The sequence below is a fragment of the Raphanus sativus genome, chromosome 6 (assembly GCF_000801105.2).
Source record: "Raphanus sativus cultivar WK10039 chromosome 6, ASM80110v3, whole genome shotgun sequence".
Taxonomy (NCBI): Eukaryota; Viridiplantae; Streptophyta; class Magnoliopsida; order Brassicales; family Brassicaceae; genus Raphanus; species Raphanus sativus.
Genome location: NC_079516.1, coordinates 12,349,241 through 12,375,890, shown reverse-complemented (window position 1 = coordinate 12,375,890; position 26,650 = coordinate 12,349,241). Strand labels below are relative to the sequence as shown.

The following is a 26,650-nucleotide window of genomic DNA, read 5'->3' as shown; positions in this document are numbered from 1 at the left end:
GAAATGTACACTCTGAGCCCAAACAAAGGAAATGAGTATGTTGATCACGACCGTTGGGGAGTACGGATTTTGGTTCGGCTGATTCAATTTTTTCGGATTATCAATACTATTTTCATAAGTTCATTCAAATTTTATTAATTTTTAGGCTAAATTCGGTTTAATTGTGATTCTATACGGATGATAACATATAACTAATGTATAAAACCGCTAAAATCATTTTCTAAAAAATAGTGAAATTAACTAAAAGTATTCAGTGTATATAATTATTCAAACAACTTATTGAAAATTATTCAAAAAGATACTAACATCTATAAAATCTTTTAAAAGATCTAATGTACAGCATATGTAAAATTTTAATAGATTTTAACTAATTTTGAATATTTTTAAATCATATTTCAGCTTTCTGTTTAGCTAGGATTGTGTCCAAACATAAAAATATATAACTTTTAGTCTCTGTTTAGATTTTTTTTTTTGTAACAATTACTGTAGGAATTTGGCCTTTTAAGTTTGGATTTGGTTAACTTAAGTGAGCAACTTTGTGTGTTCTTGATTTGATTAAACAAAAGCTAATATAATATTTGGTCCTAATTTGTAATGCTATTGGTTTCTTTTTGTGTAGACTATAATGTATATTAAACAAAAAAACCAATTTATATCATTTGTACATACAAAACCCCCAAACCACAAATCCAATCATCTTAACAATACATAAGAGAATGAGCAATGAACATACACTCAAAGATACAACATCAAAACATAGTAGTAGCAAAGTAGGGAAAGTAAGAAGACAAAGGAACGAACATGACATCGGTGGACCCATCCACTCAGTCATCATATGCACAAAAGAGAGTAAAGGTCAGAGAGATACCTTAGGTATGAGAACAAGACTTTGAATATATTGCCTTTTTGATTTCACCATCCACACTAAGCCACAAAAGACAATCATTGTCCATCGCTGAATATGACCATCAGGACTTTGGCTTTCCTCCACACACAGCACAGAGAGAAAAGAAGAAGATAGTGACCTCTTTTAAACTTTTTGAAATTGCAGAAGCATGTGTATACTCAAAAGTAGACCACCTTATACAGCTAAAAAAGCTGGTGCAGAGGATAGGGACCCTAAACCACTTCACACGTGAGGGAATCTTCAAGCCTTATCTGTCTGTTAGATATCTTAGTTGTCTCTTTTGATGGTGACTAGTGACTGGTGGAGATTAAGTCTTGTTTCAGTAGCTTTAGGTAATCAATGGCTTCGTCCAGAAGCAAGAGAGCTTGGTTCCCTTTTGCACCGGGAACTATGCTCTCTAGTATTTTCAGAGCTGTGAGGATCTTGTCCTTTCTCGCCTGCTCGTTGCTCAGACCAGAACCAGTGTCTTCTTTGGTCGAAGTGCCCACCACAAGTGATGATGATAAGCCACTGATGTTTTCAACCTTATCCAGTAGCCTCTGCCTTTTACAAGGACCATCTATCTCTTCGAGCTGCCTCTTGTTGCAAACTTGTTCAACTGAGTAAGGAGAGTGACCAGTGCTCATTACTTCATCTTCATCATCACTCTCGTAATCTTCATCTGAATACAGCAACGCATTGATCTCCTCAGTGTCTTCATGCATTTCAGACTCTTCCACACGGTGTTGTAACTCAGAGAGTTTAACTGGTTCTGCAGTCAGGGGAAATGGACATTGTAATAGACGAGTTTGGTTTCCTGACTGATCTAATATCATGAGTCCTTCCTGAGCAGAGTCTAATGCTCCTCAACGCGGAGTAGTAGCAGCAGCGCACCAGGACCTCATGTCAGACAGAGAGAAACGTTTCCCACAAGACTCCTCCTTATCATGACTCCACAGTAAAGACTTGAATGGTGGTGGTTGTGGCTGCAAGTAGCGAGCATCATGAAGCTCAGCTGCATGAGGGAGAGCAACTCCAGGATGGAACCGAGCTGCCGTATCCTCAAAGCAAGCTTGAGGAGGCAAATTCCATTGCCTGGTATCAAGAGGCATCATGCTCTTGCAGTTTTTAACTCAAAAGGTAACTTCAAAAGAAAGACGAAGGAAGAAAGAAAGAAAACACAGTGGAAGAATGAATCACACAAAATCAAAACTACGTGACTGGTTTGAGTAGAAGTCTGAAGTATTCAGCCTGAAGAAACAACACAATCACAAGTGTTAAGAAGAGTAAAAGCTATTAAAGAGTAGTGATAGATGAGGGAGAGAGAGCATTATTAGACACCTGGCAATTATCCATGGGTTGAAAGCATGCAATAACTCTAACTACAATGGTTGGTCTGTTAGCGTCTCCTGTCTCGTATTTCAATGCTCTAAATCTTGTCTTCCCAGGTGACTGACACACCATAACTTTTGAAAAGAAAATAATCTTTTGAAAGAAACTAAGAGAGAAGGGAGCTTCTTGTCTTAGCTGATTCTTTGTTCACATTGGTACACATAGATATGTTGGGATCCCATGTTTAGAATCTGTAAGAAAACATATGATCAACACTACTACAAATGAGCTAAACACACAAAGAACTGTATCAAACACTAAACATCTACACAAACCACATTGTTCTAATCTAAGCTAGATTCAGAGTTTAAAACTAACAAAAAACTACCTAAATCATGAAGGATGTAAACCGGTTTTAACCAATTACCAACGAACAGAGGAAACAGTGAAGGAGAACGAAAGATCGGATTTTGATACCTTGGAGATGAAAGAGAGGGACTTTGATGATGGGTCAGATCCAGAGGGAAAGATGAGAGCTTTTTTTTTTTGTGTGTGTTGAATAAATCAATGGAAAAGGGAAGAAGTTGAAAGTGACCAGCGAGCAACAGAGCAATAATAATGTGAGTAGCTCACGCAAGTGAGTGGTGGTGGTAATAAAAAGGCCTTTATAAACAAGTTTAACGACGCTTTTGCCTTAACCAGGCCTTTAGAAACTCAATTTATTTCATTTCGGTTAGGTGTTAAATAAATTAATAAGCAAATATTTATTTTTACACCTTTATATATTTTTAAAAAGATTGATATTCTAGATTTTTCACATATACTAAAAAATATAAATACATGGTTTTTTATACATTTTCGATTTTGTGTTTCTATTAGTTTAATGTTTTCCAATAAAATTTACTATTCTTATTTTATATTATAATTTTTCATTTGTTTTTTAAAGTAAAAATCATTAAGTTTAGTTGACGCAGATGTTACACATTTTTGAACTGTAAGAATATAATTTTTGTTATACAAAGAAAAATAAATGTTACTTGGAAACTAATCTTGTAGTAATTAAAAGAATTGTTGTTATTGGTGCTTTGCTTGGAAGAAATGGAGACAAGGGGGACGAACGTGATTATGGTATATAACTATATATGATGACAAAGTCTCACTGTCCATAATTTCAGGTTATCATCCTTTATCATTAATTAATAATATTATTTCCTCTTAATAAATACTTTGTTGATTGTTTGTTGAAGTAAAAGTCCATATTTTTTTTTCCTTTTAATTTTTAGTGAAAGCTAAGCTAGTGAAAGTATGCTCATCCAGTTTTTATACCCTTTAAACAACTCTATATTTTAATACAAAAAATTACTTAAAATGACTCTAATTAATCATAAAATGACTAGATTAACTCATATAATTTTATAATTACTAGACTAACTTTTGAAACATACAAATTTACTATTTTGCTCTTACTAAGATTTAAAACTCTAATTAAAAAGAAACACATCTTAATATTAACAAAAAAAGGAAAAAGAAAAAAACGTCGAACACCGTTTTCTCCACCAGAGCTAGGAAAGCTCTTCTTGTCGTCTCGTCACCTCCATCTCCGACGGTCTCTTTTCCGTCCACAACCAGGTTCGTCTCTGTCACCTCTACTGTAACTCAACTTTCTCTCCGGCATCCTCCACGATAATTCACCTTCGTCTATGTGTTTTTCGGCAAACCCAAATCGATTTCACCTCAGTGACATCTGGATTCAATTGCAAGCTACTCTAATATGTGAGTCTTTTATCTGTGCTATTCGAATTGTTGTTATCATAGGTTAATTGATTGCATGTTGAAATTTTGGAACCCTAGTTCCCAATTTCATCTAACCTAAACAAGGTTTTGTGGTTTCCTTGATTGTACTTTGTGTTTACAGTCTCTTTGTTTGCCTCTTATGTAGCCTTTTATGAGTGGCAGGCGTGGGAAGAACTCTCTTTGTATGGTTTTGGATCTGACAAGAGAGCTTGTGCATCAGGTTGAGAATAAATTCAGGGAATTTGCTCCAAGCTTGGATACTATATGTCTTTATGGAGGTACACCGATCTGACAGCAAGTGCGGGAGCTCAACTATGGTGTTGATGTTGCAGTTGGTACTCCAGGTCGTATCGTCGATCTGATCAAAAGGGGAGCTTTGAATCTATCAAAGCTTCAGTTTGTGGTTCTTGATGAAGCTGATCAGATGCTTCAGGTTGGATTTGTGTAGGATATGGAAGTTATATCGGGGGATTTGGTTGACTGTTCACCGTCAACTGGAGAGAGCAGCTTTGTTGGTTTTGGATAACAGATCTTACTGAGAAGTGTTGCGTGAGTTATGATCTGAGCCTGCAATAATGGAGGGCTTGGTGACTTGAGATTTTTAGTAGAGTTTAGTTATACTATACAGTATAATCTCTTAAAATTAATCATCGATAGATTAATATCTCTATAAATTAATATAATTTCATAGTCCCAAATTGAGTTTTTGGTTTAATTAGTATTTCGATAAATTAATAATTTCTATAAATTAATAAAAAAAATATAGTTTTGGTGTAGTACTAACATTATTAATTTATAAAAGTTTCACTGTATATAAATCTGTAGCTCCGTGCCTCATAAAAAACATGTTTTATTTTGAAGTTGTTGTCATCACTAATTTATTTTCTACACTGATAGAAAAATATAATTGTTCCTTTCTATTTGTATTTGGCCACTTCCATAAACTTAGAACGATTCTTTCATCCACCAGAAAGACAAGAGTATGAACCAAATCAACTCTTGAGATTTGACTTAATTTAGTATGAACCAAATCAACTCTTGGGATTTGACTTAAGGGGAATTTTCAAAAATACCACTTTCAAAGTACCATTATTCATCTTTACCACCACTAAAAACACATTTTCAAAAATACTTTATTTATTAAAATGGTAAAGACTCTTATATCTTTGTTTTTATATGTTTTTCAAAATTCTAATCTCAAATTCTAAATCCTAAACCTCCAATTCTAAACCCTAAACCCAAAATCTTCAACTCTAAACCCTAAACTCTAAACTATATACCCTAAATTCAATATCCTAAACCCTAAACCCTAAAATTTAAACTATAAACCCTAAATCCTCAACTCTAAACCCTAAACTATATACCTTAAACCCTAAAACATCAAATCTAAACCCTAAATCCTAAACCTTCAAATCTAAACCCTTCATTAGAAGTAGTGGTAAAAGTGATTAGTGTAAACATGAAAAGTGGTACTATGAAAATGGTATTTTTGGCAATTTCTCTTGACTTAATTTGGTTGTTCTCAACTTATCTTCAGTGGTGAGCCAGAAGAACTGTACAAACCATTAAGGTTCACATCTAACAATTCGTGAAGACCATATGTCATATTGACTAAACCAACATGAAAAAAACAACAACTTATCCTATTGACTAAACCAACATGAAAAAAAAAACAACTTGATAAGGAAGAAAAAAGAATGAAAGAGATGATAAAGTTACTAGAAATTCACATAATTCTGATCTTAATTATCTTAATAATAAATTAGATTCAAAATTAATATAGACCGGGTCGAAAATGAACATTTAATTAAGTTTGGTTTATATAAATCCAGATTTTCGTCAATAAATCTGCCACAATATAATTTAAAAAGTCTGCCACCACATAAATAAAAAGTCTACCAATAATTTTAAGTCAGATATATAACTCTGCCGTAAGAAAATAAATCGAACATAATAAAATAAGTCGACCATAAAAATCTACCATTTATAAAAAATCTGCCACCTCATTCGACAGACATACTCTTAAAAATCTATTTTCTATTTAAATCGGACAATTAACTCTGTCGTGAAAACAAATCTGACATTTTTAAGAAAGTCTGTCATCACGTTAACGATAGATTTTTTTTCTTGACAGATTTTATAAGCAGACTTATTACTCGACAGATTTATTTTTTTTTTAAAATAAATCTGCCGTCGATCAAATGTTAATGGTACTTTAGTAATGTTTTTTTTTTGTTATAACTATGAACAGGGGTAATTTCGACCAAAAAAATATTTTAATAATTTTCAAAAAAGATGAGTCATTCTAGTAATAACATAACTAATTTGTGTCATTTTAGTAAACTTCCCATAAATTTGTCCAGGTGAGTGTTTGTGTGTGTTCAAACACTTCTAATGGGAAAAAGAATAAAAGCTAACTCCTTTTTTTTGTTTATTTTATATCCTTATGCAACGCCAAATTTAGCTCAATACTTTTGTTTTATTTTTATTAATGTCATGTAGACTTTATTTATTTTATAAAAATATATTGTCATAAAAGTTTAGTGGGTGAAAAGAAAAAGAATTTGAAAATGAATATGAAAAAGAAAAAGAAAAAAAAAGGAAAAGAGGAAAAGAAAAAGAAAAGGAGTCACAAGTGATGATTAAAGAAATGCACGGGAATGTTAAGTGCTTAATTACCCGCACGACTTCACATTTTCTCCTTTTCTTCCTTTCCTCATCTGCACTATGGAAAGATCCCCATGGTCACGAAGAGAGAGAGAGAGTACAACTATCAAAACCTGTCTTCATCATAATCGTTGGGGACAAACATGGTAGAGGAACGTTTAGAGCCTCATAAACAGTCAGGTTCTATATTCTACCGTCTGTGTGAACAAACTTATGAAGCCTTAACCCTTTTAGAGTAGTTAACCTAGAGCTTATAGAATCTAAATAACATGCACATAAGCATCTTCTTGATTTTGCAGACTCTCTTTACAGCTTATCATCACCAACAACAGAAAGTATGGGCATACTCATCAAAAACTCATCAAGACCCTCAAAGAACTCAATCCCTTCAATGATATTATCCACCTCTCTGTTGCTTTCACTTGTCCCACCTGCCTCAGCAGGCTCTTCTACCTCATTACTTAGTTCCACATTCAAATCCAATCTCGCCACCTTCTTATAACTCCACTTCCATTTCTTTTTCTACTAGTATAACTCTCGTTACTTCTCTCACAAGTGGTTCTTTCCCTTTCCCAGCATCCACATTCAACCAAGTACTATCTATATATATATTTTTTTTTTTTGAATGAATTCAACCAAGTACTATATCTTGCTTTAATTTCTGTTCAAGTATGCTTGAGAGACTCTAGATCTTTTGTGGTTTTCTCACATGCAAATAATTAATAAAGTAATTACCACCCGTTCAAGAATCATCACTGATGCTAATACCAGTTAAGTAAAAATTCGAATAACAAAATATTGGACAGATCAATGTATGAGACTAAACAATAACACAGAATACATATATAATATCACTTAGTTCTTACAACATGAGTACTGAGTCTAATGACCATCGAGCTGCTCCATTGGCCTCTCTCTAGTGACAACACCCCCATATAGTATTTTAAAAGAAATGGAGTAAACAATCTATGGAACAAAGAGGCTTTCCACGAAACTGGAAAACTACTTTTCCAGGACAACGCTTCTTACAATAACAACAAATAGGTCTAGACATGTGATGATTGTTGGACAGAACACTAACCTTTTCATCGTTTGGCATGAGAAACGATGAACCGGGTTTCATGTATAAGACCTTCCCAAGTAAGCAGTCAATGTGTAGGGTGACACAACAATACTCATCACACGTATAAAACCTCTCTTTTGGCTTTACTTGTCCTTCGCAAGCTTCACACCAATACATCATGGTACTTGTTTCCTTACCATAAGAAAGAGTGAGCATATGATCATCATGCTTATACCTCACCTTTTCAGGCAAAGTAGCACATCTGAAACACAAAGTAAAGCTGCACTCACACTCAATGCAATTGAATGTCTCATTCTCCATAGATTTGCAAACGCAACATTCTCTTTGTTCTTCTGGTTTGGATGTTAGGAATAAAGGATGTGCATGACTTCCATGGACTAATGGCTCAGATATTGTAGCACACTGCACATGCAGCTGAAAATCACAATCTTCTTTACCACACTTGTAAAAGAAACCCGAAAACCTCGAGCCACAAGCTGCGCATAATTCATAATATGAATGGACATCGTCTTTTCCTCCTACTAGAGTGAGTAGATGTGGATGTATCGGGGTATATGTTTTGCGCGGAAGATTCGCACATGTCTCGTGAAGAATGAATTCGCACTGCATACAAGAGTAATATTTACCAAAATAGATTGGCATGACGCATGCTTGACATATCTTATCCTCATCGTAATCTCTTCCAGTGTTCTCATTGAGTGTCAAATGATGAAGCTGATGAGTGAAATATTGTATGATTCCATCGCTTATCCCCACAAACGGTTCAACTTCTTTTTCTTCCTTTTCTTCGGGCTCGCCCTCGAGTTCTAAGCCATCCCACACATTTCTCTGCGTGGCACATCTTGAATGAGCGGTGTAAGAACAATCGGTCTTGGTGCAAGAGTAGCCCCCGCAATCATTATCAATCTTTGTGCGACAAACACCACAAGACCAGTCTCCTTGGTCAAAAGATTGAGTAAAACCAATTCGATGGAGGTGCCTGGATATCCTTATGACGCGAGGTAAGCTTATACATCTTAGATGGACCACAAAGTCACAAGGAGGACACATATAGATAGGGGAGGTTGAATCGGGCAAGGCGCAGACGTTGCAGACTAAGGAAGCACGTCTTGGGAACCAAGCAAGAGTATGTTCATGCCACCTTGGATGGTTTATAGATAAGACTGGTGGTTTCTCCGCACAAGCTATATTGATAGCAAAATCGCAAGCAGCGCAACAATAAAATACCTTTATCAGATCTTCATCACAACAATAACATTTCCTTGTTGGAGAAAAATAACTCAACACGGCAAGCTGAAGAAAATGTTTTGGATGAAGTAGGTGCTTGATTTCAACTGGAGCCTCGTCATATCTCTCATGGTTCTTGCCATAACAACCTCTGCAAAAAAAATGTGTAGCATCTTCTCTTGCTAACCTGAATTGTTCCCAAATTGTAGGGAGACAATACCACTTTCCATAGCCGTGCGGCAAGGGATGTTCATCCACATGAAACTTTCCTTGTCTCAAACGTACTGTTACTTGAGGGCGTAAGGAAATAAGCTTTTTGAACTTTGAATCGACAACGAGGAAGACTATTTGACAGATAAGTAAGACGAGTTCCGGCTGAGGATCGAGTTGTACTGTTTGACGCAGGAGTGACGAGAACTCCAAATCCGTATCTAGAGCGTTGTCGAGAGAGACTTTTTGAGAAAGGAGTGATATGAGCTGCGAAAGAGGCTTCGGCTGGGAATCCAAATCTGTAGAGTTGAAAAGAGAGATTGTTTGAGTAACGAGTGACATTAGCTCCGACTCCGGCTTCGGCTGCGAATCCAAATCCATCGAGCTGACGTGATGGATTATCTGAATCACCAGTGATTTGATCTCTGACTCGCAATCCAGTTTCACTTCGTATAACACAAACCGTTGAAAGTTGTCGAGGTTTACTAGCTGAGAAATGAGTGAAATGAGCTTTGTCTCCTGCTCTGAATCCATAGAGTTTGTTGGGGGAGAGATCTTAGTGAGATTTTGGCTATTTTGCGGCTATCTGTTTGGTAGGTTTGTAGGAGTGTATTCTGAAATAGGATACCCTAGTTAGCAAATTTCTATTCTTATAACCCCCATCATTTTTTTCTATTATTTTCCCTTTCTCTTTTTATCCTTTTTTTCTTTATTGTTTTCTTTTCCTATTTTCAAATATTACAGGGCCCTTCAATATTCTTTTTTTCCTTTCTTTTTGGGTGGATCCCATTTTACTTTTGTACATTTTCGGGTGGATCCTATATTTATTTTCCAAATCCTTTATTTATTTTATTAATCGTTAAATAATTAATACTATAACAATAAAATCGTTAAAATTATGGAAAAAAAATTCATGTTTATCTTGAAATAATATTTTCATTAACAATAAAATAACAAAATAAAATAATAATTTAATCAACAATAAATTAATTTCTATAACTTAAATTTTACTTCTTTTATATAAAAGCAATCAAATTTAAAATAAAATATTTCATATTTAAATCAACAATTAATTTCATATATATATATATATATATATATATATATTTATATATTCTTTCAATAATATTTCTAAAATAAAAATTTCATAAATTATGTATCTAAATAATACTTTAATCAACAATTAATTTTAAAAATAAATTTAATAAAATAATTTATATATTTGGTTTACATAAAAATATTTCAAAACTATAAATCTAATAAAACATATATTTCAATAATATATTAATCAAGGATTTTTCAAAGATTTATTTGAACAGTCACATCTTTTCAATTTAAATGTATTTATTTTGAAATGATACTTATATGAATAGTCATAACTTTTCAATTTATATATTCACTTCTTTTCAATTTAACTATTGTCGTTTTGAAGTATGAATAGTCACAACTTTTCAACTTAAAAGTAGTTGTTTTGAAATGATATTTATATGAATATTCATAATTTTTCAATTTAAATAGTCACATTTTTCAATTTAAAGATATTTATTTTGAAGTATAAATAGTCACAACTTTTCAGTTTAAAGCGAGTAACGTATGTGAAATTTTCATCTCACACGGCTTCCTTTCTCGTTAAGAATTAAATAAATGATTTTTATTTTAAAATAATACTATGAGAATATATTTTGAATAGACACATTATTTCAAAGCAGCTTAACTGGAAACACATATATAAATTAACAACTTTTAGAATAAAACACAATCTTTCATTTCAATTGGAACCTTTGGAATTAACTGGAAAGTAGATTGTTAACTAAGTTTTAAAAAATACAAAATATGTAATTCACTATTTATTTTAATTTTTGTCTTAGATACCATGTAAAACATTTTACAAAACAAATTTGTATCGAACTTTTAAGATTATTTGTATTAATCAAAACATATGAAATATCCGTCTGCAAATATCTATTTATTTTCCGGATATCCATTTTTCTGAATATCCATATTTTTTGAATCAAAGCAAATAAAAATAAATGTTGAAACGCCAATATAAAATTGAACATACATCCTCTCTAAATTTTCTCTCCCAGGCACGATTTTAGAGAAAGTGTTTTAACCGCTGACTTTTCGAACTTCCCTCCCTTTACCCAACAGTTTTGTTTCCTGTTTTGGGTCTGTTTTCCCTGCTCCTCTCTGCGATCTCACTTTGCTTTCAAATTATTCCCTTTTTCATCTCCTTATCCAGCGGTCTGTTTGAGTGTCCGTCACCTACCTCACTGGAACTGCTCACAAGCTCGCCAGGTTCAACCCCCGACACTGTCGGAGGGTCAGCCAAGCTGGTCTCACTACCACTTGGTCTCCTTGAATGAGTTGAGCTGCTGTCTTCTACTCACTCTTGGGTTGCAATAACCTCCAATCTATCTTCTCCATACTGTTTACCTACAGAGCTTCGTCACCTCCAACTACATTTGCTATCTACAAACCTCACTCCTACTGTCGAGATGTCACGCAGATACTCTCGCAGCGAAAAGGAAAAATGGGTTTCAGATACCAACAAGAACCCTAAACGCTCTCCGGTGCGTATACCGCCGAGGAACAATGATGACCTCATCACTGCTAACAAACTAACCATCATTGGAAGGGTTACAAACCCCATTCTCCAGCGCCCTCGAGCTGTCATCGATTTCTTACCCCAAGTTTGGAATCTTGAAGGCAGAGTAACTGGAAGAGACTTGGGACCTGAGAAATTTCAGATGCGCTTCCAATCAGAAGCAGACTTGCTAGCGGTTCTCAACAAAGGCCCATACCACTATAAAAGATGGATGATTCTATTACAGAGATGAGAGCCAGTGATCTCTGAATCCTTCCCATCAAACATATCCTTTGGCTGAGAGTCCATGACTTACCACTCCACTTTTGGGATGATATAACTCTCAACGCTATCGGAGGAGAGCTGGGGCTGGTTACTGACCGTGTTGCCACCGATGCTAGGTTTCGTGTAAACATGAACGGACTCGTTCCTCTCACTATGACACTGGAGGTCCGCCTCCCTTCTGATGAGATCATAACTATGGATATTGATGATGCTTATGACACCAATGCAGCAGGAGATACTTTGCTCCAGCAACCAGATGAAGCTCTCGCAGAACAGGGGAACAAGGGAAGAACCTCTGGAAAGCGTGTTTCGGCTACGCTTCGCATCCAGGAACCTTCTGCAGATAACTGTGATGTTAATATCACTATCCCAGCTTCACATAAGTCAGCAGGGAAGCGTCGGGTCACTTCCTCGAGAAAGAAGGTACCTAGGAGTCCCCTCCAAAGCTTGAAACTGAAGAAAGCAGTATTCTCGAAAGTCAAAAATCCTGTTAGGAGGAGACTTGCTACTGATAAAGATCACACATTACCTTGTAATAAGGTCGGCTCGAGTGGTATACCGCGCAACACAGTTATGAGATCACAGCGACGAAACAGGACGGAGGGTCAGGATTTTCACCCTCCTCCTCCTCCTCTTCCTTAGCTCTTATGAGCTGGAATTGTCGGGGTCTGGGAAACGTTCTGACAATTCGTCGCTTGCGGGAGATACATCGAAGTATAACTCCTGACATAATGTTTCTCATGGAGACTAAGAATGGTGATGATTTCATCAAAGAGAAGACAGACTCGATGCTTTATCCTCACTATTTCTCTGTTCCTCCAGTCGGCCTGAGTGGCGGTTTGTGTTTATTGTGGAAGGATGGAATCGATGTTGACATCCTAGAGTCCTCCCCGAACCTCATTGACACCAGAGTTACTTTCAAAGGGGTCACCACATTTATCTCATTCATCTATGGAGCTCCAGCTATGGAAAACAGAGCAAACTTTTGGGCCAAGTTATCTGAAGTGGGACGAGACAGAGAATCACCATGGCTGATCTCGGGAGATTATAATGATATTCTCAACAATTCAGAGAAAACCGGGGGACCGGAGAGATGGGAAGGTTCCTTCACTGCTCTACGGACCTTTGTCTCTCAGAATGGATTATGGGACTTAAAGCATTCCGGCAATCACCTGTCATGGCGAGGCACACGATATACACACTATATACGATATAGGCTTGATAGATCGATGGTGAACTGTGCTTGGAATGAAAAGTTTCCACTTGGTAGATGTCGATATCTAAGGTTTGAAGGGTCTGATCACCGCCCCCTCATTACCTATTTCAATAAATCCGGACCACAGAAAAAAGGAATGTTCAGATTCAATAGGTCGCTAACGGATAAGCAGGAGGTGGAGGAGATTGTTGAGTCTGCCTGGAACGACTCCCCACTCGCCTCAGTGATCAACAAGCTTAACTCATGCCGAAGAGGGATTATCAAATGGGTCAAAGAGCAAAACCTGAAGAATAATGAGCTTATTCAACAGAATCAACGAGCCCTGGAGGAAGCTTTCTCTGCATCAGTCCCGAACCAGGAGCTCACCTGACTTCTACTCTGACAGCTGCTTATAAGGAGGAGGAAAGCTTTTGGCTACAACGCAGCCGTATTCAATGGCTGAAAAGCGGAGACCAGAACACGGACTTCTTCCATGCTGCAACTCACCAACGCCGTCTGATCAACTCTCTTTCTGTAATAGAAGATGATGAGGGACATAATGTCTTTGAAGAAGGCCAAATCTGCACTGTAATTTCAGAATATTTTCAAAACATATTTCAGACAAACAACAATGCAGATTTTGGTAAAGTTTCCGAGATCCTATGCTGCAAAGTCTCTGCTGAATCCAATCAACGCTTAACCCTTATTCCGAGTGATTCGGAGATTAGAGATGCGGCTTTCTCCATCAATAGTGGAAAAGCTCCGGGCCCGGATGGCTTCTCAGCCAAATTCTACCATGCCTATTGGCACATTATAGGGCCTGATGTATGCAGAGACGTAAGAGAATTCTTTCTGTCCGGGGAACTCCATCCGCAACAAAACGAGACACACGTACGCTTGATCCTCAAGGTAACAGGCGCGAGAAGGGTGGCGGAGTACCGTCCTATTGCGCTATGCAACACACATTATAAGATAATAGCAAAGATTCTCACAAGAAGGTTGAAGCCACTTTTGCCTGATCTCATCTCCACTTCACAGTCTGCCTTTGTAGCCGGGCGAGCGATAGGTGACAACGTGCTCATTACTCACGAAACTCTCCACTATCTACGTACTTCGGAAGCCAAGAAGCATTGCTCAATGGCCGTTAAAACGGACATGAGCAAAGCTTATGATAGGATTGAGTGGGGATTTATCCGAGCTGTCATGCATCAGTTGGGCTTCATGGATCTCGTGGATCATGAGCTGTGTGGAAACAGTCTCGTACTCCTTTCTCATAAATGGTTCTCCAATGGGCTTAGTCAAGCCATCCCGTGGAATACGGCAGGGTGATCCGCTCTCCCCTTATCTCTTTATCATGTGCTCTGAAGTTCTCTCTGCTATGTGTGACAAGGCTCTACTGGATGGCTCACTGCCTGGAATCAGAGTGTCGCGAGGTTCTCCACAGATTAATCATTTTGTTGTTTGCGGACGACACAATGTTCTTCTGCAAGTCAAGCTCCTCTAGTGTCTCGGTCTTGCTGCATATCATGCACACATATGAGAAGCTATCTGGACAGTGTATAAACTTCTCAAAATCAGCCATCACGTTCTCTGCCAAAACTCCACCGGAGGTTAAGCTTCGGGTCAAGGCTACTCTAGCCATTGATACTGAAGGAGGCTTAGGAAAATATCTTGGGCTTCCAGAGCTGTTTGGCCGGAAAAAAGGGACATCTTTGCTTCGATCTTGGGCCGCATCCGACAGAAATCTCTCAGTTGGACATCACGGTTTCTCTCTAGTGCGGGAAAGCAAGTGCTCCTAAAGGCTGTCCTAACAGCGATTCCCTGCTACTCCATGACCTGTTTCAAGCTCCCGAAGTCACTTTGCAAACAAATTCAATCTCTGCTCACGAGATTTTGGTGGGATGCTAACCCGGAGAAACGGAAGATGTGCTGGGTGGCTTGGGACACACTCACTCTACCTAAGTACGCTGGTGGATTAGGTTTCCGAGACATTGAAACGCTCAACGATGCTCTCTTGGCTAAAGTTGGATGGCGCATAATTTGACACCCTCAGTCACTACTTGCACGGGTTCTACTGGGGAAGTACACTCGATACTCATCATTCCTAACCTGTCAAGCACCTTCCAACTCCTCCCATGGCTGGAGGAGCGTGTTAGTGGGAAGAGACTTGCTACTAAAAGGGCTCAGCTGGACAGTAGGGAGTGGGGATAAGATCAGTGTTTGGAGAGACCCATGGCTATCTTGTGATGCCCCGATCACTCCGATAGGCCCACCAAACAGACTGGAGGCTGACCTGCTGGTGAGCGACCTTCTATGTCCAATCTCGAATTCTTGGGATATTGACAAGATCAGGAGATTTATCCCAGTTTATGAAGACTTCATCTTGCGGCTGCAAACAAGCTGTGCCCCCTCCTGTGATACTCTGGCATGGCTTCCCGACAAATCTGGTGACTATACCACGAAGACAGGCTATGGAACGAGTCGGAACGTCGAAGTCCCTGCTCCGAATGCGCAAGACTTCAGTTGGACTAAGAGCATCTGGAACGTTAAAACTGCACCTAAGCTAAAGGATTTCTTGTGGAAGGTGGTTCGCAGAGCAATACCGGTGAGCGCAAATCTAGAGGTCAGAGGCTTCCCACCCTTTGGTTGTAAGACCTGTGCTGGACGAGAGGATGATCTACATGTTTTCTTAACTTGTGAGGTGGCTCGTGAAGTCTGGGATTTAGCTCCGCTGATCTCAAGACCTTCTCCCACGACCCCGTCACTTGTTATATTAATCTCCAACGCTCCCTCTCATACGGTTTTACCACCAGTAGGAGTCACAACCCCTCTTTGGCCATGGATTTTGTGGAACTTGTAGAAAGCTATGAACAAACTCTGTTTTGAAAATAGGAAATTTTCCAGTATGGAAATCATCATGAAGGCTATCTCAGACGCCAAAGAATGGCAGAATGCCCAAGCTCAGGACGTTATCCTGCAACAGAGGCCTAGCTCCAATCATGTACCATCTAGCGCTCCCTCAGTACACGAAGCTCCTCCCCACACTGTAATTTGCAATGTAGATGCAGCTTGGGATGTGAGGACTGCTAACTGTGGCATCGGTGCTATCTTCTCAGGTGTTAATACCTGTCTGAACCTGAGTCCCTGCAGTGATTCTCGTAGTCATATCTCCTCGGCGCTAATGGCTGAAGCCCTTGCCATCCGTTTTGCGGTTATGTATGCCGCCTCGTCAAATGTTAAAGTCCTAATGATTCTGTCGGATTCCCTCTCCATGGTCAAGCCCAGCATTGTTTGGAATTGTGTTTGATATTTATCACTTTAGCAAAACCTTTGATTCTGTTTCTTTTCGTTATGTATCTCGGTTATGTAATGTTGAGACTGATACTGTGGCAAAATCAGCTTTAGCATTGCTAAACTCCTCCATCTTTGGTGTGTAAAACTCTAGTTTTTGAATGAATAAATGTTTGATAAAAAAAAAAAAGAGCAAATAAAAATAAATAAATATCTGTAACATATAAAATAAATCACAAATACCTTCAAAAACTCGAATATCCTAGTCTTACTAGTAATCACCATGGATTGATAAAGTCCCCTTCTTTACTCTATTTTCGAACAGAAGTAACCAACTCTTTTTTTTCTTTTAACCATAAAACAGCACATACAAATCATGTTTATATCCTCTAATCCTGAAAAATGAATCTTAATACCTAGCTCAGAACCCAAATGCCCATCACAATCAAATGAAGCATGTACCATAATGATTATGTACCATAATGCGAAAAGAGTCTGAACTTTTTTATACATTCAGATTCCAACAACATCAATAGGAGACATGAAAACTAAGGCCTACAACGAACAGAACAGAACACCGCAAACTTAAAACAAGAGAAGAAAGAGTTCTAACTTTTCACTAAGTAGCCTTGATCTTATCATCCCCAACAACGGAAAGTATGGGCATACTCATCAAAAACTCATCAAGACCCTCAAAGAAGCCAATCCCTTCAATGATATTATCCACCTCTCTGCTACTTCCAACTCCATTGCCTTCCCTTCTCCCCCCTCCCACACCAGGCTCTTCATTCAAATCCAACCTCCCTACGTTCTTAGTTCCTCCTTTTCTACTACTAGTCTCAGATGACGAACCAACAACACCTCCTCCTCCTTGTTTCTTGTTACTACCACTTCTCACAAACGCTTCTTTCCCTTTCCCTCTCCCTCTCCCAACATTCACCTCATCATTATCCTCATCGGAGATCGCAACGTACACGTCATCATCATCGTAAAAGATTCTCGGAGAAGCCGGTTCTTTCCTCTTCTTATCAATAGGAATTGCAAAGAGAGGCGAGATAGGTGACCAGCTATTCCTCGTCGGAGCAGCTTGAAACTCCCCTCCGGAGAATCCTAACGGAAACACACTCCACGAGCAGAAGTAAACATCTTCTCCTCCTTCAACAGCAGCAGCAGCAAGAGGAGGCTTCTGAATCCTCACTGCTTGAAACGCTCTTTTACAATCCTGACACTTCAACACACACTCCTCGTAGTGCTTAGGGTACTCGAAGAGGACGAAGCAGTAAGGACACGCCGTCCAGAAACTCGTCTCCGTCGGATCGCTCGCCTCACCGAGTCGTTGACTCGGTCGCTGCTGCAGCAGCTCGCGGTCGTAGGAGGACTTCCGGATCGGATCGGAGAGGACGCGCCAGGCGTCGGAGACGAGATCGAAGGCCTTATCGGCGAAGGGGAGGCGGTTGACGGAGGGGTTGAGGAGGAGAGCGAGCCTGCGGTACTGAGTCGCGACGTGCTCGGGGCTCTGAGTCGGACGGCCGAGCCGGAGGACGGAGTACCAGTCGGGGAGGTTGGAGTCGGTTAGGCGGAGGGATCCGGCGATGAGGATGTCGCAGATCGCGAGGATGTAGTCGGCGGCCTCGGCTCGGGTCGGGTCGGATTCGCACGCGCGGATCGCGAAGGATTTGGCTCCGTGGAGGTCGCTGGATGCGAGGAGCTTCTCTGAGGTCACGAGCCAACGGTCCGCCTCCGCTCTGTTACCTACCATTATCTCCTCTTCTCTTCTTCTTCTTCTTCCACTCTCTCTCTCACTAAGATTTGATTGAAGCTTGGGGATTTGGTGTGGGACTCGTCGATGTGAAATGTGGTACAACACTGAACCGTGATTTAACCCGGTTTGGTTGGGTATTCTATGAGGTACGGCTCAAAACTGGTAGATGTTTTTTTTTTCCGTAGGAGACCGGTTTGGATATGTTAACGTATCCCATAACTAAATTAATCTAATTAATTCATGAAAATTATGGGGTGTAAGTGTATTCGATTAATTTAGAATTTGGAAATAGCCTTGTCTAAAATTTTAATAAGAATTTTAGGTTAGTACTATCTACTTGTTGTTTGGTAAACTATTTTAAAATTGTTTTAGGTTTTTATCATTTAAATTGTGATTTGAAAAAAAAAAACTGTTTTGATGAAGTTTCTTAATTATTTTTTTTAATATATTTAATTGCGTTTCTTAAAATAATTTAACTAGAATCATATAAATTTTTCAATTTACCGTAAAAAATATTTTTTTCATAAGAATCAAATGGTTTCAAATTTTAAATTGAATACATTAACTTTATTATTATTAAGAACAAATATAACTCCCAATCAAAATTCATGTAAGCTTTTTATGGTAAACTACCATGCCATAAGGAAACAATTTATCAACTATAATTTTTGCATAGTTGATGGTCCAAAAATAAGTGTTATACCGTTTTTCGAATCATTGTGCTTTTAGGATAAATTTCGAGTTTAGTTAATTTATTTGTTTATAAATATCAATCTAATACATGTTATAAAAAAAAGTCTGTTGATAGATTGGCAAAAACAAGTTGAGACAGACCTTTGTATTTCATTATTTCGTTACATTACTTTAATTTTGAATGATCTGCTACATGCTGATCATATACATTCATTTTGAAGTAATAAAATCAGAAGTTACAGAAAAAAAAAATCAATATAATACACTTTCGTAACACACCAATGAAACATAAGATCATATAACCGGACAACCTTTAACAATTACTCCTCTAGCGGTTGGACACCTAGCTAGATCACAATGCTCACCTTGTGTTCCCCACCAATCCAAACTCTTATCCTCCATCCCCACCGAGAAGTACAACAAGACAGCCATGAACGCTACACCAGCGTCCATCGCAGCTGAGAGCACGTAGTTATACCTTTGCCACCAACTTTTCCTGTACCGGAACACAAAAAAGTTGAATATCGTCCCGACCAAGATCCATGAGTTGTAGTTCACCGCGGTCGCTGGTGGCATCATCGCGGTTGCACCTAGAAGAACAGGTAGATTCACTAGTGGAATCCAAGAATGTTTTGGAAACGCTTTGTGGCACAACCATACTATCACCGGTCCTATCGCACCACCGAGGAAAAACCAGTTCATAGCTGCGTAGTTTCCTTGAGAGCCAAAGATCCGTTTTGGTCCGACCAATCCCCAAATGACCGATGCATCGAAGAAAACACGGTCGCCCGGACATGTCCATGGACTGTTGGGAGGTAGAAGTTCTTCTTGGCATATGTTGGTTATGGAGTTTAGTTGCCACCATGCAACCGTTATGTTAATTGTTCCAGCAAGGATTGTACCGATGAATTGAACCAAGAACATGGATCTTGGAGGGATCTTCATGTAGTGACCAAGTTTGAAGTCGTTTAAGAAAGAGACAGCTTGTGCCATGCTCATGTATCCATATACTTTGAAGCATACATTTGCAATAGGTCTTCCCGGGTAAATGATTCCCATTGCGTACTCCGTTATTATATTCAACCCCGGTGTCTGCAAATTAAAACATGTTAAATTAACCCTTTAGATGCTTCCTAACCGAAATTGAACCCATGACTTCTACACTCCTACTAAGTTATCCAAGAATTTTTTCTATTACACCAACACCTATGTTAGTAAAATGAACTATGTATCAATTGGTCAAAATTGCTTACTTGGTTAGTTGTTGCGGTAATGATGCTGATGGGAAGTGTGAAGATGAAAGCCATGGCACTGGCGAACACGAGTCCCCACCAAGGCATTTGAACCTGATCGTTCAAGAAAACACATAACGCAAGAGAGATAAGAAGTGTTGCACCCAGCATTGAGTAGAACCACCATGAAGGTATGTCTTTATATCTCTTCATTAACCTAGTATGTACATCCTCTTTGCCTTTGTACGAAACTCGAAACCTCTCGGTAATTTCCCTGTTAAAGTTACATATATTAGCAACATATTATTTTTTTACGATGTTTATATATATACTTTTAGTTACCTGCCGTAAAAGAGAGCTACGTGAGTGAGTGTAGAAGCAATGGTAGCGAAACCAAGCCCATATGTCATAGCAAAGAACGTGCTCAAGTTAATCCTTCCTTGTTGCTCATACTTAGCTAAATCGAGCTCAAACTTATCATTCACGATCGCAGGGATGTCGTACGTCTGACCAACCGATGTGAACAAGTGCGATGAAAATATAGGGAACCTCGTAGCGTTGTAAGAATCAAGTCCCCAATAAGCTACGGGCAACACTATGTAGATCAAAAGAACATACCCGATGAAAACATTAGCGATGGCGAAGAAGGGGCTAATGAGTGGACTGAACAAGAAGGAAGCAACCGCGGTCCAGTCTAGTGTGAAGGCTCCAAGACCGAGACCTCTCATTCCCGAACCAATCTGTTGAGCAGTGACTGATCGTGGAAATGCCCAACAAATCCATGAGATGCTTGTGAGTGTTGTGAAGAGATAGCCAGGGACTATGTACCATCCGAAACTGCAGACTAGTGCTATTACAAAGAATTTTGCTCTCGTCATCCTTTGCTCATCCTTCTCATGCAGTGCCCTACATTCAAGTTATTTTTTTCATTTAAAAGTCTAGCATTTATTTAAATGACTATGACTCTACGTGCACTTTCAACAAAGCAACTATATTCTTCGGAATTCACTTCAGAAAATGTTTCTAAATTTTAGCTATGACATCAAATACATCATTACCAAAACGATGATTAATGGAGTTGTCATTTATGATTATAAAAATAATAATTATAATGATCATGGTTATACATATACCAAGAATTTTTTGATTTTTTACTCGGATACTCTATTTCGTTTCAAAAAATGTATGTTAGAGAAAAATTGTGTTTCAAAAAAGTACAATTTTTTATATTTCCGATGAAGTTTTTGTTAACTAATAATAAAAAATTGTGAAGTTCAAAAACACTAACTATATTTTTCAAAGTTTTATTGGTTTACAAATATAAGAAAATATAAAATTAGAAAAAGTTCTGCATTTATAATTAAATTTTACTACGTTTTATTAAAAAATATGAAAATTCTAAAACATTTATTATTTTGAAATGGATGGAATATTTACTTTGAATTGTAAAAACTTTGTTTATGACAAATTATTATCATGCTATCTATGAATTACAGGAGTTGTAGATAAATTTAAATGTTTCCTATTTTGTGTGCATATACTCAGTTAGTGATACTAGTTTAATTCATTACTGTATAGTGGGTGTGATAAACTATACTTCTAAATTTATAATTAGATTATACTATTTTCGCATTTAATGGATCTTGACTCTTTGCAGCAAAACCATTCTGCGACTTATAAGACCCAAACGTGTATTTAAGCTGTCTGCGTTATAAACTTATAACTAGATGACGTCTAATAACTTTGTAACCTCCCATTAATTATATGTTGAATACTAAATATGCATAGACCCACCACGTGAAACCTCCACCACAGCCATGGATTGGACTACTAACCCCATTTATTGTTATTTTAATAAATTCAAAAGCTCAATTAAGGCGATAACGTGTGTATGCTTTTCTACAAAAGATCTGACTTGTCTTCAAAATAGTAAAATATGTTATATATGTTATCATTATTTCTTCTCGTTATGAAATGTGAAAATTTGAAACTCTAACTTGTGGACCACCGAGTGAATAGGTAAGTAAGGTCATACTTTACGGTTACGGAATACGTTAAAAGACCGCCATGTCTATATCCTCTTTGACTCACGTGTATTCATACTTATTCACTGTATTTTGTTCTGCTTGCAACCCACAGGCGTGGACCCATAAATTTAGCTAGTGTCCACTCTATTGTAGTGGGTAATTGATTATATTATTTCCCTACAACCAAAATCTTCCTATACGATAATATTTGGGTATATAATAAAATTATTTTATATGAGATGCTGTTTTTGGGGAAAGAGTTGTAGATAAGCTTGTATTTTGATACACACATTAATACAAAGAATAAATCGTGTGTTTACTTTGTCTTTAAGATTTTGAAAAGTAATCGTAAAGTTGCTTTTCTCCCTCAGACTGATGCTAACCTTAGTATCTTACCATATTATTATGTAGCTTTGTTACAAAAGGAGAAACAATTAGTTGTTAATTCAAGAATAGAATACTCACCGAAACAGTGACACTTGAACCAAAGTGCTAGGCCACCACATGTGAGCCGGTTCAACCACGTATTTCCTTAGTAAACCGGCCCATCCATATCCCAATACCTATCATTTTGTAACAAATATGAACATGAAGACGTAACTTTCTTCAACTTTCACGTGATTTTTTCAACTTGTTATTTACTTGCTTACGTTTTCACTAGTGTCTTATTTATTATAAAAGATTATATAGCAACTTGAGAAGAAATGATTGTGGTTAGGAATATAATACCTGAGTGGTGATGATGAGGAGCCAGCCGGCTATGAAAGAGATGTTCTTGTGATAAAAAGCTTTAATAATTGTGACGATACCAACCGCATAAGCCGACCCGGATCCGAACGCACTACCCGCATTAGCGAAAATGGAGATCAACACATGTTCCTTCATGTTAAACGGACCCGGGTTCAACGAGAACCGGGTCGATCCAAATCCTGGTATCCCGAACTGAGTTTTGGGAAGCACCTTGGCCAAGAAATGGCCTATGGGGAGTGTAGCCACTTGAACCGTGATTTGAGTGATGACAAGCGGTTCGGTCCGGTACGAGAAGAATTGGTTAAGGAAAGAGAGGAGGGCACATGAGATTAGACCCAAAAACCACATCCTGAATGTCCAAACCGGTAGTGTATGGTCGTCAGTGTTTGTTACGGTTAAACGGACTTCTTCGATAGGTGATACGTCGTCGTCGTAAGACTCTTCGGTGGTGGCCATTCCGGTGAAGAGGGAATCTACTTGTGTTGTGTGTAAGTGAGAAAGAGATGAGAGAAAGAGAGAGCTGTAATTAACGACTAGGAATCTTTACGTGAGACTGATAAGACCAAGGTGACCAACCTCTCTTTATAAATAAAGATATTTATTGAAATAAATAAAAGACGATTAACGCAGTTTGATTATTCTAATAAGAAGTACTGATTGGCTCTTAAGAGTCAACGCATCGTTGTGATATGATGTTTAAGCAATGAAATTTAATATTGCAGTAGTGGCCAAAAAAGAGGAAAGTTTAAATGATAGTTGATTCTTTGACGTATGAAGGAAATTATGTTTTAGTTTATGAACTGGATGATTATAATTTATAATCAAACAAGAAAGAAAATAAAAAGAGGTGAAGGAACCTTTCTGATGTTGATAGTCATCGCTTTGCATATCTAAGAATACGCCAATAAAATTAAGAATTGTCAAAGTCGCATTCACATTGTATTTGTCTACCATTAATTATTTGACGTGTTTTAGGTTTATGAATTATTGTAAGAGCAGAAATATAAACACCAAAATCAACTACAGTGTTTCTCATTTTCTTCAATCTTATCTGATTTTACATAAATCTATATTTGCAATGACTTTCCATGCGACAAGTTTTCTTCTTTGCCAAATTAAAACCGTCACACAATTACAGAAACAAATCATTATATAACCATAAACAAGTATGTAAGCTATATATACTGAAAATAAATGAAACAAACAAGTGAATTATCTTTTTTTGGGTCAATAAGTGAATGATATATGTGGCAATCTTTTATGTTTCCTTCCATCAAGGAAAAAATAATAACACATTATATATACTAGTGGGCAAGATATTGACGATCACATAAAATTCATAAAACTCTAAAATTTCTGAAAATTCTGAAAATTTTGTGCAGATATGTATTTAAATAACTCTCAAATCTCCAAAATTGTTCGAAACAAACAAGTGGATACAATAATGACGTTCAAATACATGTTATGAACGTCTCAGGATATTTCAGTGAAGTCTTATGACATTCTAAAGAAGTTTTATGACATTCCAAAGATGTCTGGTGACATTCCACAACCTTATGTCCACAGATATCTTAGGATATTAAGTTTTTTCTTCGTGCATTAAACAACCACTCTTTATTAAAACTATCATACTTTGACTAAAGACCCCGACTGACCTCAAACTGGTGGCATTGTTAAGTTCATAAAACTCAAAAATTCCTGAAAATTTTGTGAATTTATGTTTTTAAATAACTCTAAAATCTCCCAAAATTGTTCGAAACAACCCAGTGGATACAGTAATAACGTTCAAATACAGTTTAGGAACGTCTCAGGACATTTCAAGGAAATCTTATGACATTCCAAGGAAGTCTTATGACATTCCAAGGAAGTCTTATGACATTCCAAAGATGTCTGTTGACATTCCACAACCTTATGTGCATTGTCCATATATGTTTTAGGATATTAAGTTTTTTCTTCGTGCGTCAAACGACCACTTTTCAGTAAAATTATTATAACTCTTGACTAAGGACCCGATTGACCTTAAACTGGTGGCATTGTTAAAATAATCAAAAATTCTACCGTTTGTGAAAAGATGAGCGCAAAATCATCATAGCTAGTTCTCTATCAATAGATAAAATTCTGAAGATTCTGTGTAGTTATGCATTTAAATAACTCCAAAATCTCCCAAAATTGCTCGAAACAAACCAGTGGATAGGATAATGACGTTTAAATACAGTTTAGGAACGTCTCAGAACATTCCAAGGAACTCTTATGACATTCTAAATAAGTCTTATGACATTACAAAGATGTCTGCTGATATTCCACAACCTTATGTGCAATGTCCACAGATGTTTTAGGATATTAAGTTTCCTCTTCGTGCGTCAAACGACCACTCTTCAGTAAAACTATCATAACTTTTGACTAAGAACCCCGATTGACCTAAAACTGGTGGCATTAGAAAGGTAATCAAAATCTCTATCGTTTAAGAAAATATGAGCTCAATTTCACCATAGCTAGTTTTATATCAATAGATAAAATTTTGAAGATTATGTGCAATTATACATTACAAAAAAACTCAAAATATCCCTAAGTTGCTTAATACATACCATTGGGCAAGGTAATGACAATCACATAAAGTTCATAAAACCCTGAATTTTCTGAAAATTCTAAATTTTTTGTGCAGTTATGTATTTAAATAACTCCAAATCTCTCAAAATTGTTCGAAACAAACCAGTCGATACAGTAATGACGTTCAAATACATTTTAGGAACGTCTCAGGACATTCCAAAGAAGTCTTATGACATTCCAAGGAAGTCTTATGACATTCTAAAAAAGTCTTATGACATTCTAAAGAAGTCTTATGACATTCCAATGATGTTTGGTGACCTTCCACAACCATATGTGCAATGTCCACAGATGTCTTAGGATATTAAATTTCTTCTTAGTGGGTTAAACGATCACTGTTCAGTAAAACTGTCATAACTTTTGACTAAAGACCCCGATTAACCTCAAGCTGATGGCATTGTTAAGTTCATAAAACTCTGAAATTTCTGAAAATTCTTAAAATTTTGTGCAGTTATGAATTTAAATAACTTCAAAATCTCCCAAAATTGCTCGAAAAAACCAAAATAGGGTAATGACATTCAAATACAATTTAGGAACGATTGAGGACATTCCAAAGAAATCTTATGACATTCCAAAGAAGTCTTATGACATTCCAAAGATGTATGTTGACTTTCCACAACCTTATGTGCAATGTTCACATATGGCTTAGGATATTAAGTTTCCTCTTCGTGCGTCAAACGACCACTCTTCAGTAAAATTATCAAAACTTTTGACCAAAACCCACGATTGACCTCAAACTGGTGGCATTGGAAAGCTAATCAAAATCTCTATCGTTTCTGAAAAGATGAGCTCAATTTCACCATAGCTAGTTATTTATCAATAGATAAAATTTTGAAGATTATGTTCAATTATACATTACAAAAAAACTCAAAATCTCTCAAAGTTGCTTAAAATGTACCAGTAGGCAGGGTAATGACGATCACATAAAGTTCATAAAGCTCTGAAATTTTTGAAAATTCTGAAATTTTGTGCAGTTATGTATTTAAACAACTCCAAAATCTCCTAAAATTTTTCGAAATAAACG

The 26,650-nt window shown here is 37.3% G+C and overlaps 6 protein-coding genes and 1 long non-coding RNA gene across 7 annotated transcripts; 3 read left to right on the top strand and 4 right to left on the bottom strand.

Annotated features, from left to right (window-relative positions):
- Nucleotides 1-627: 627 nt before the first annotated feature.
- LOC108813694 (transcription factor SAC51) lies at nucleotides 628-2,135 on the bottom strand. The gene is given in 1 exon segment (XM_018586327.2): nucleotides 628-2,135. A coding segment is annotated over 1 exon segment (804 nt). The 5' UTR covers nucleotides 2,002-2,135; the 3' UTR covers nucleotides 628-1,197.
- Nucleotides 2,136-3,507: 1,372 nt separating this feature from the next.
- Nucleotides 3,508-4,714, top strand: LOC108813695 (uncharacterized). The gene is made up of 2 exons (XR_008935201.1): nucleotides 3,508-3,991; nucleotides 4,158-4,714. It is a non-coding gene; the product is annotated as an uncharacterized LOC108813695 (long non-coding RNA).
- A 2,780-nt stretch (nucleotides 4,715-7,494) lies between these two features.
- On the bottom strand, nucleotides 7,495-9,832 carry LOC108811261 (uncharacterized). Its single transcript, XM_018583305.2, has one exon. The coding sequence runs from the start codon at nucleotides 9,732-9,734 to the stop codon at nucleotides 7,623-7,625; it is 2,112 nt and encodes a 703-aa protein (XP_018438807.2). The 5' UTR covers nucleotides 9,735-9,832; the 3' UTR covers nucleotides 7,495-7,622.
- Nucleotides 9,833-13,722: 3,890 nt separating this feature from the next.
- LOC108807818 (uncharacterized) lies at nucleotides 13,723-16,127 on the top strand. Its single transcript, XM_056986952.1, has 4 exons — nucleotides 13,723-13,801; nucleotides 13,905-14,592; nucleotides 14,658-15,042; nucleotides 15,321-16,127. The coding sequence occupies exons 1-4, from the start codon at nucleotides 13,723-13,725 to the stop codon at nucleotides 16,125-16,127; spliced, it is 1,959 nt and encodes a 652-aa protein (XP_056842932.1).
- A 45-nt stretch (nucleotides 16,128-16,172) lies between these two features.
- Nucleotides 16,173-16,574, top strand: LOC108807819 (uncharacterized). The gene has a single exon (XM_018580061.1). It carries the CDS (start codon nucleotides 16,173-16,175, stop codon nucleotides 16,572-16,574), a length of 402 nt encoding a protein of 133 aa, XP_018435563.1.
- A 476-nt stretch (nucleotides 16,575-17,050) lies between these two features.
- On the bottom strand, nucleotides 17,051-18,415 carry LOC108810175 (uncharacterized). The gene has a single exon (XM_018582303.2). It carries the CDS (start codon nucleotides 18,315-18,317, stop codon nucleotides 17,178-17,180), a length of 1,140 nt encoding a protein of 379 aa, XP_018437805.1. The 5' UTR covers nucleotides 18,318-18,415; the 3' UTR covers nucleotides 17,051-17,177.
- Nucleotides 18,416-19,129: 714 nt separating this feature from the next.
- Nucleotides 19,130-23,593, bottom strand: LOC108805732 (oligopeptide transporter 4). The gene is made up of 5 exons (XM_018577663.2): nucleotides 23,002-23,593; nucleotides 22,738-22,835; nucleotides 20,588-21,151; nucleotides 20,267-20,519; nucleotides 19,130-20,105 (listed from the first exon to the last, which is right to left on the bottom strand). Exons 1-5 carry the CDS (start codon nucleotides 23,476-23,478, stop codon nucleotides 19,308-19,310), a joined length of 2,190 nt encoding a protein of 729 aa, XP_018433165.1. The 5' UTR covers nucleotides 23,479-23,593; the 3' UTR covers nucleotides 19,130-19,307.
- Between the last annotated feature and the right edge of the window lie 3,057 nt (nucleotides 23,594-26,650).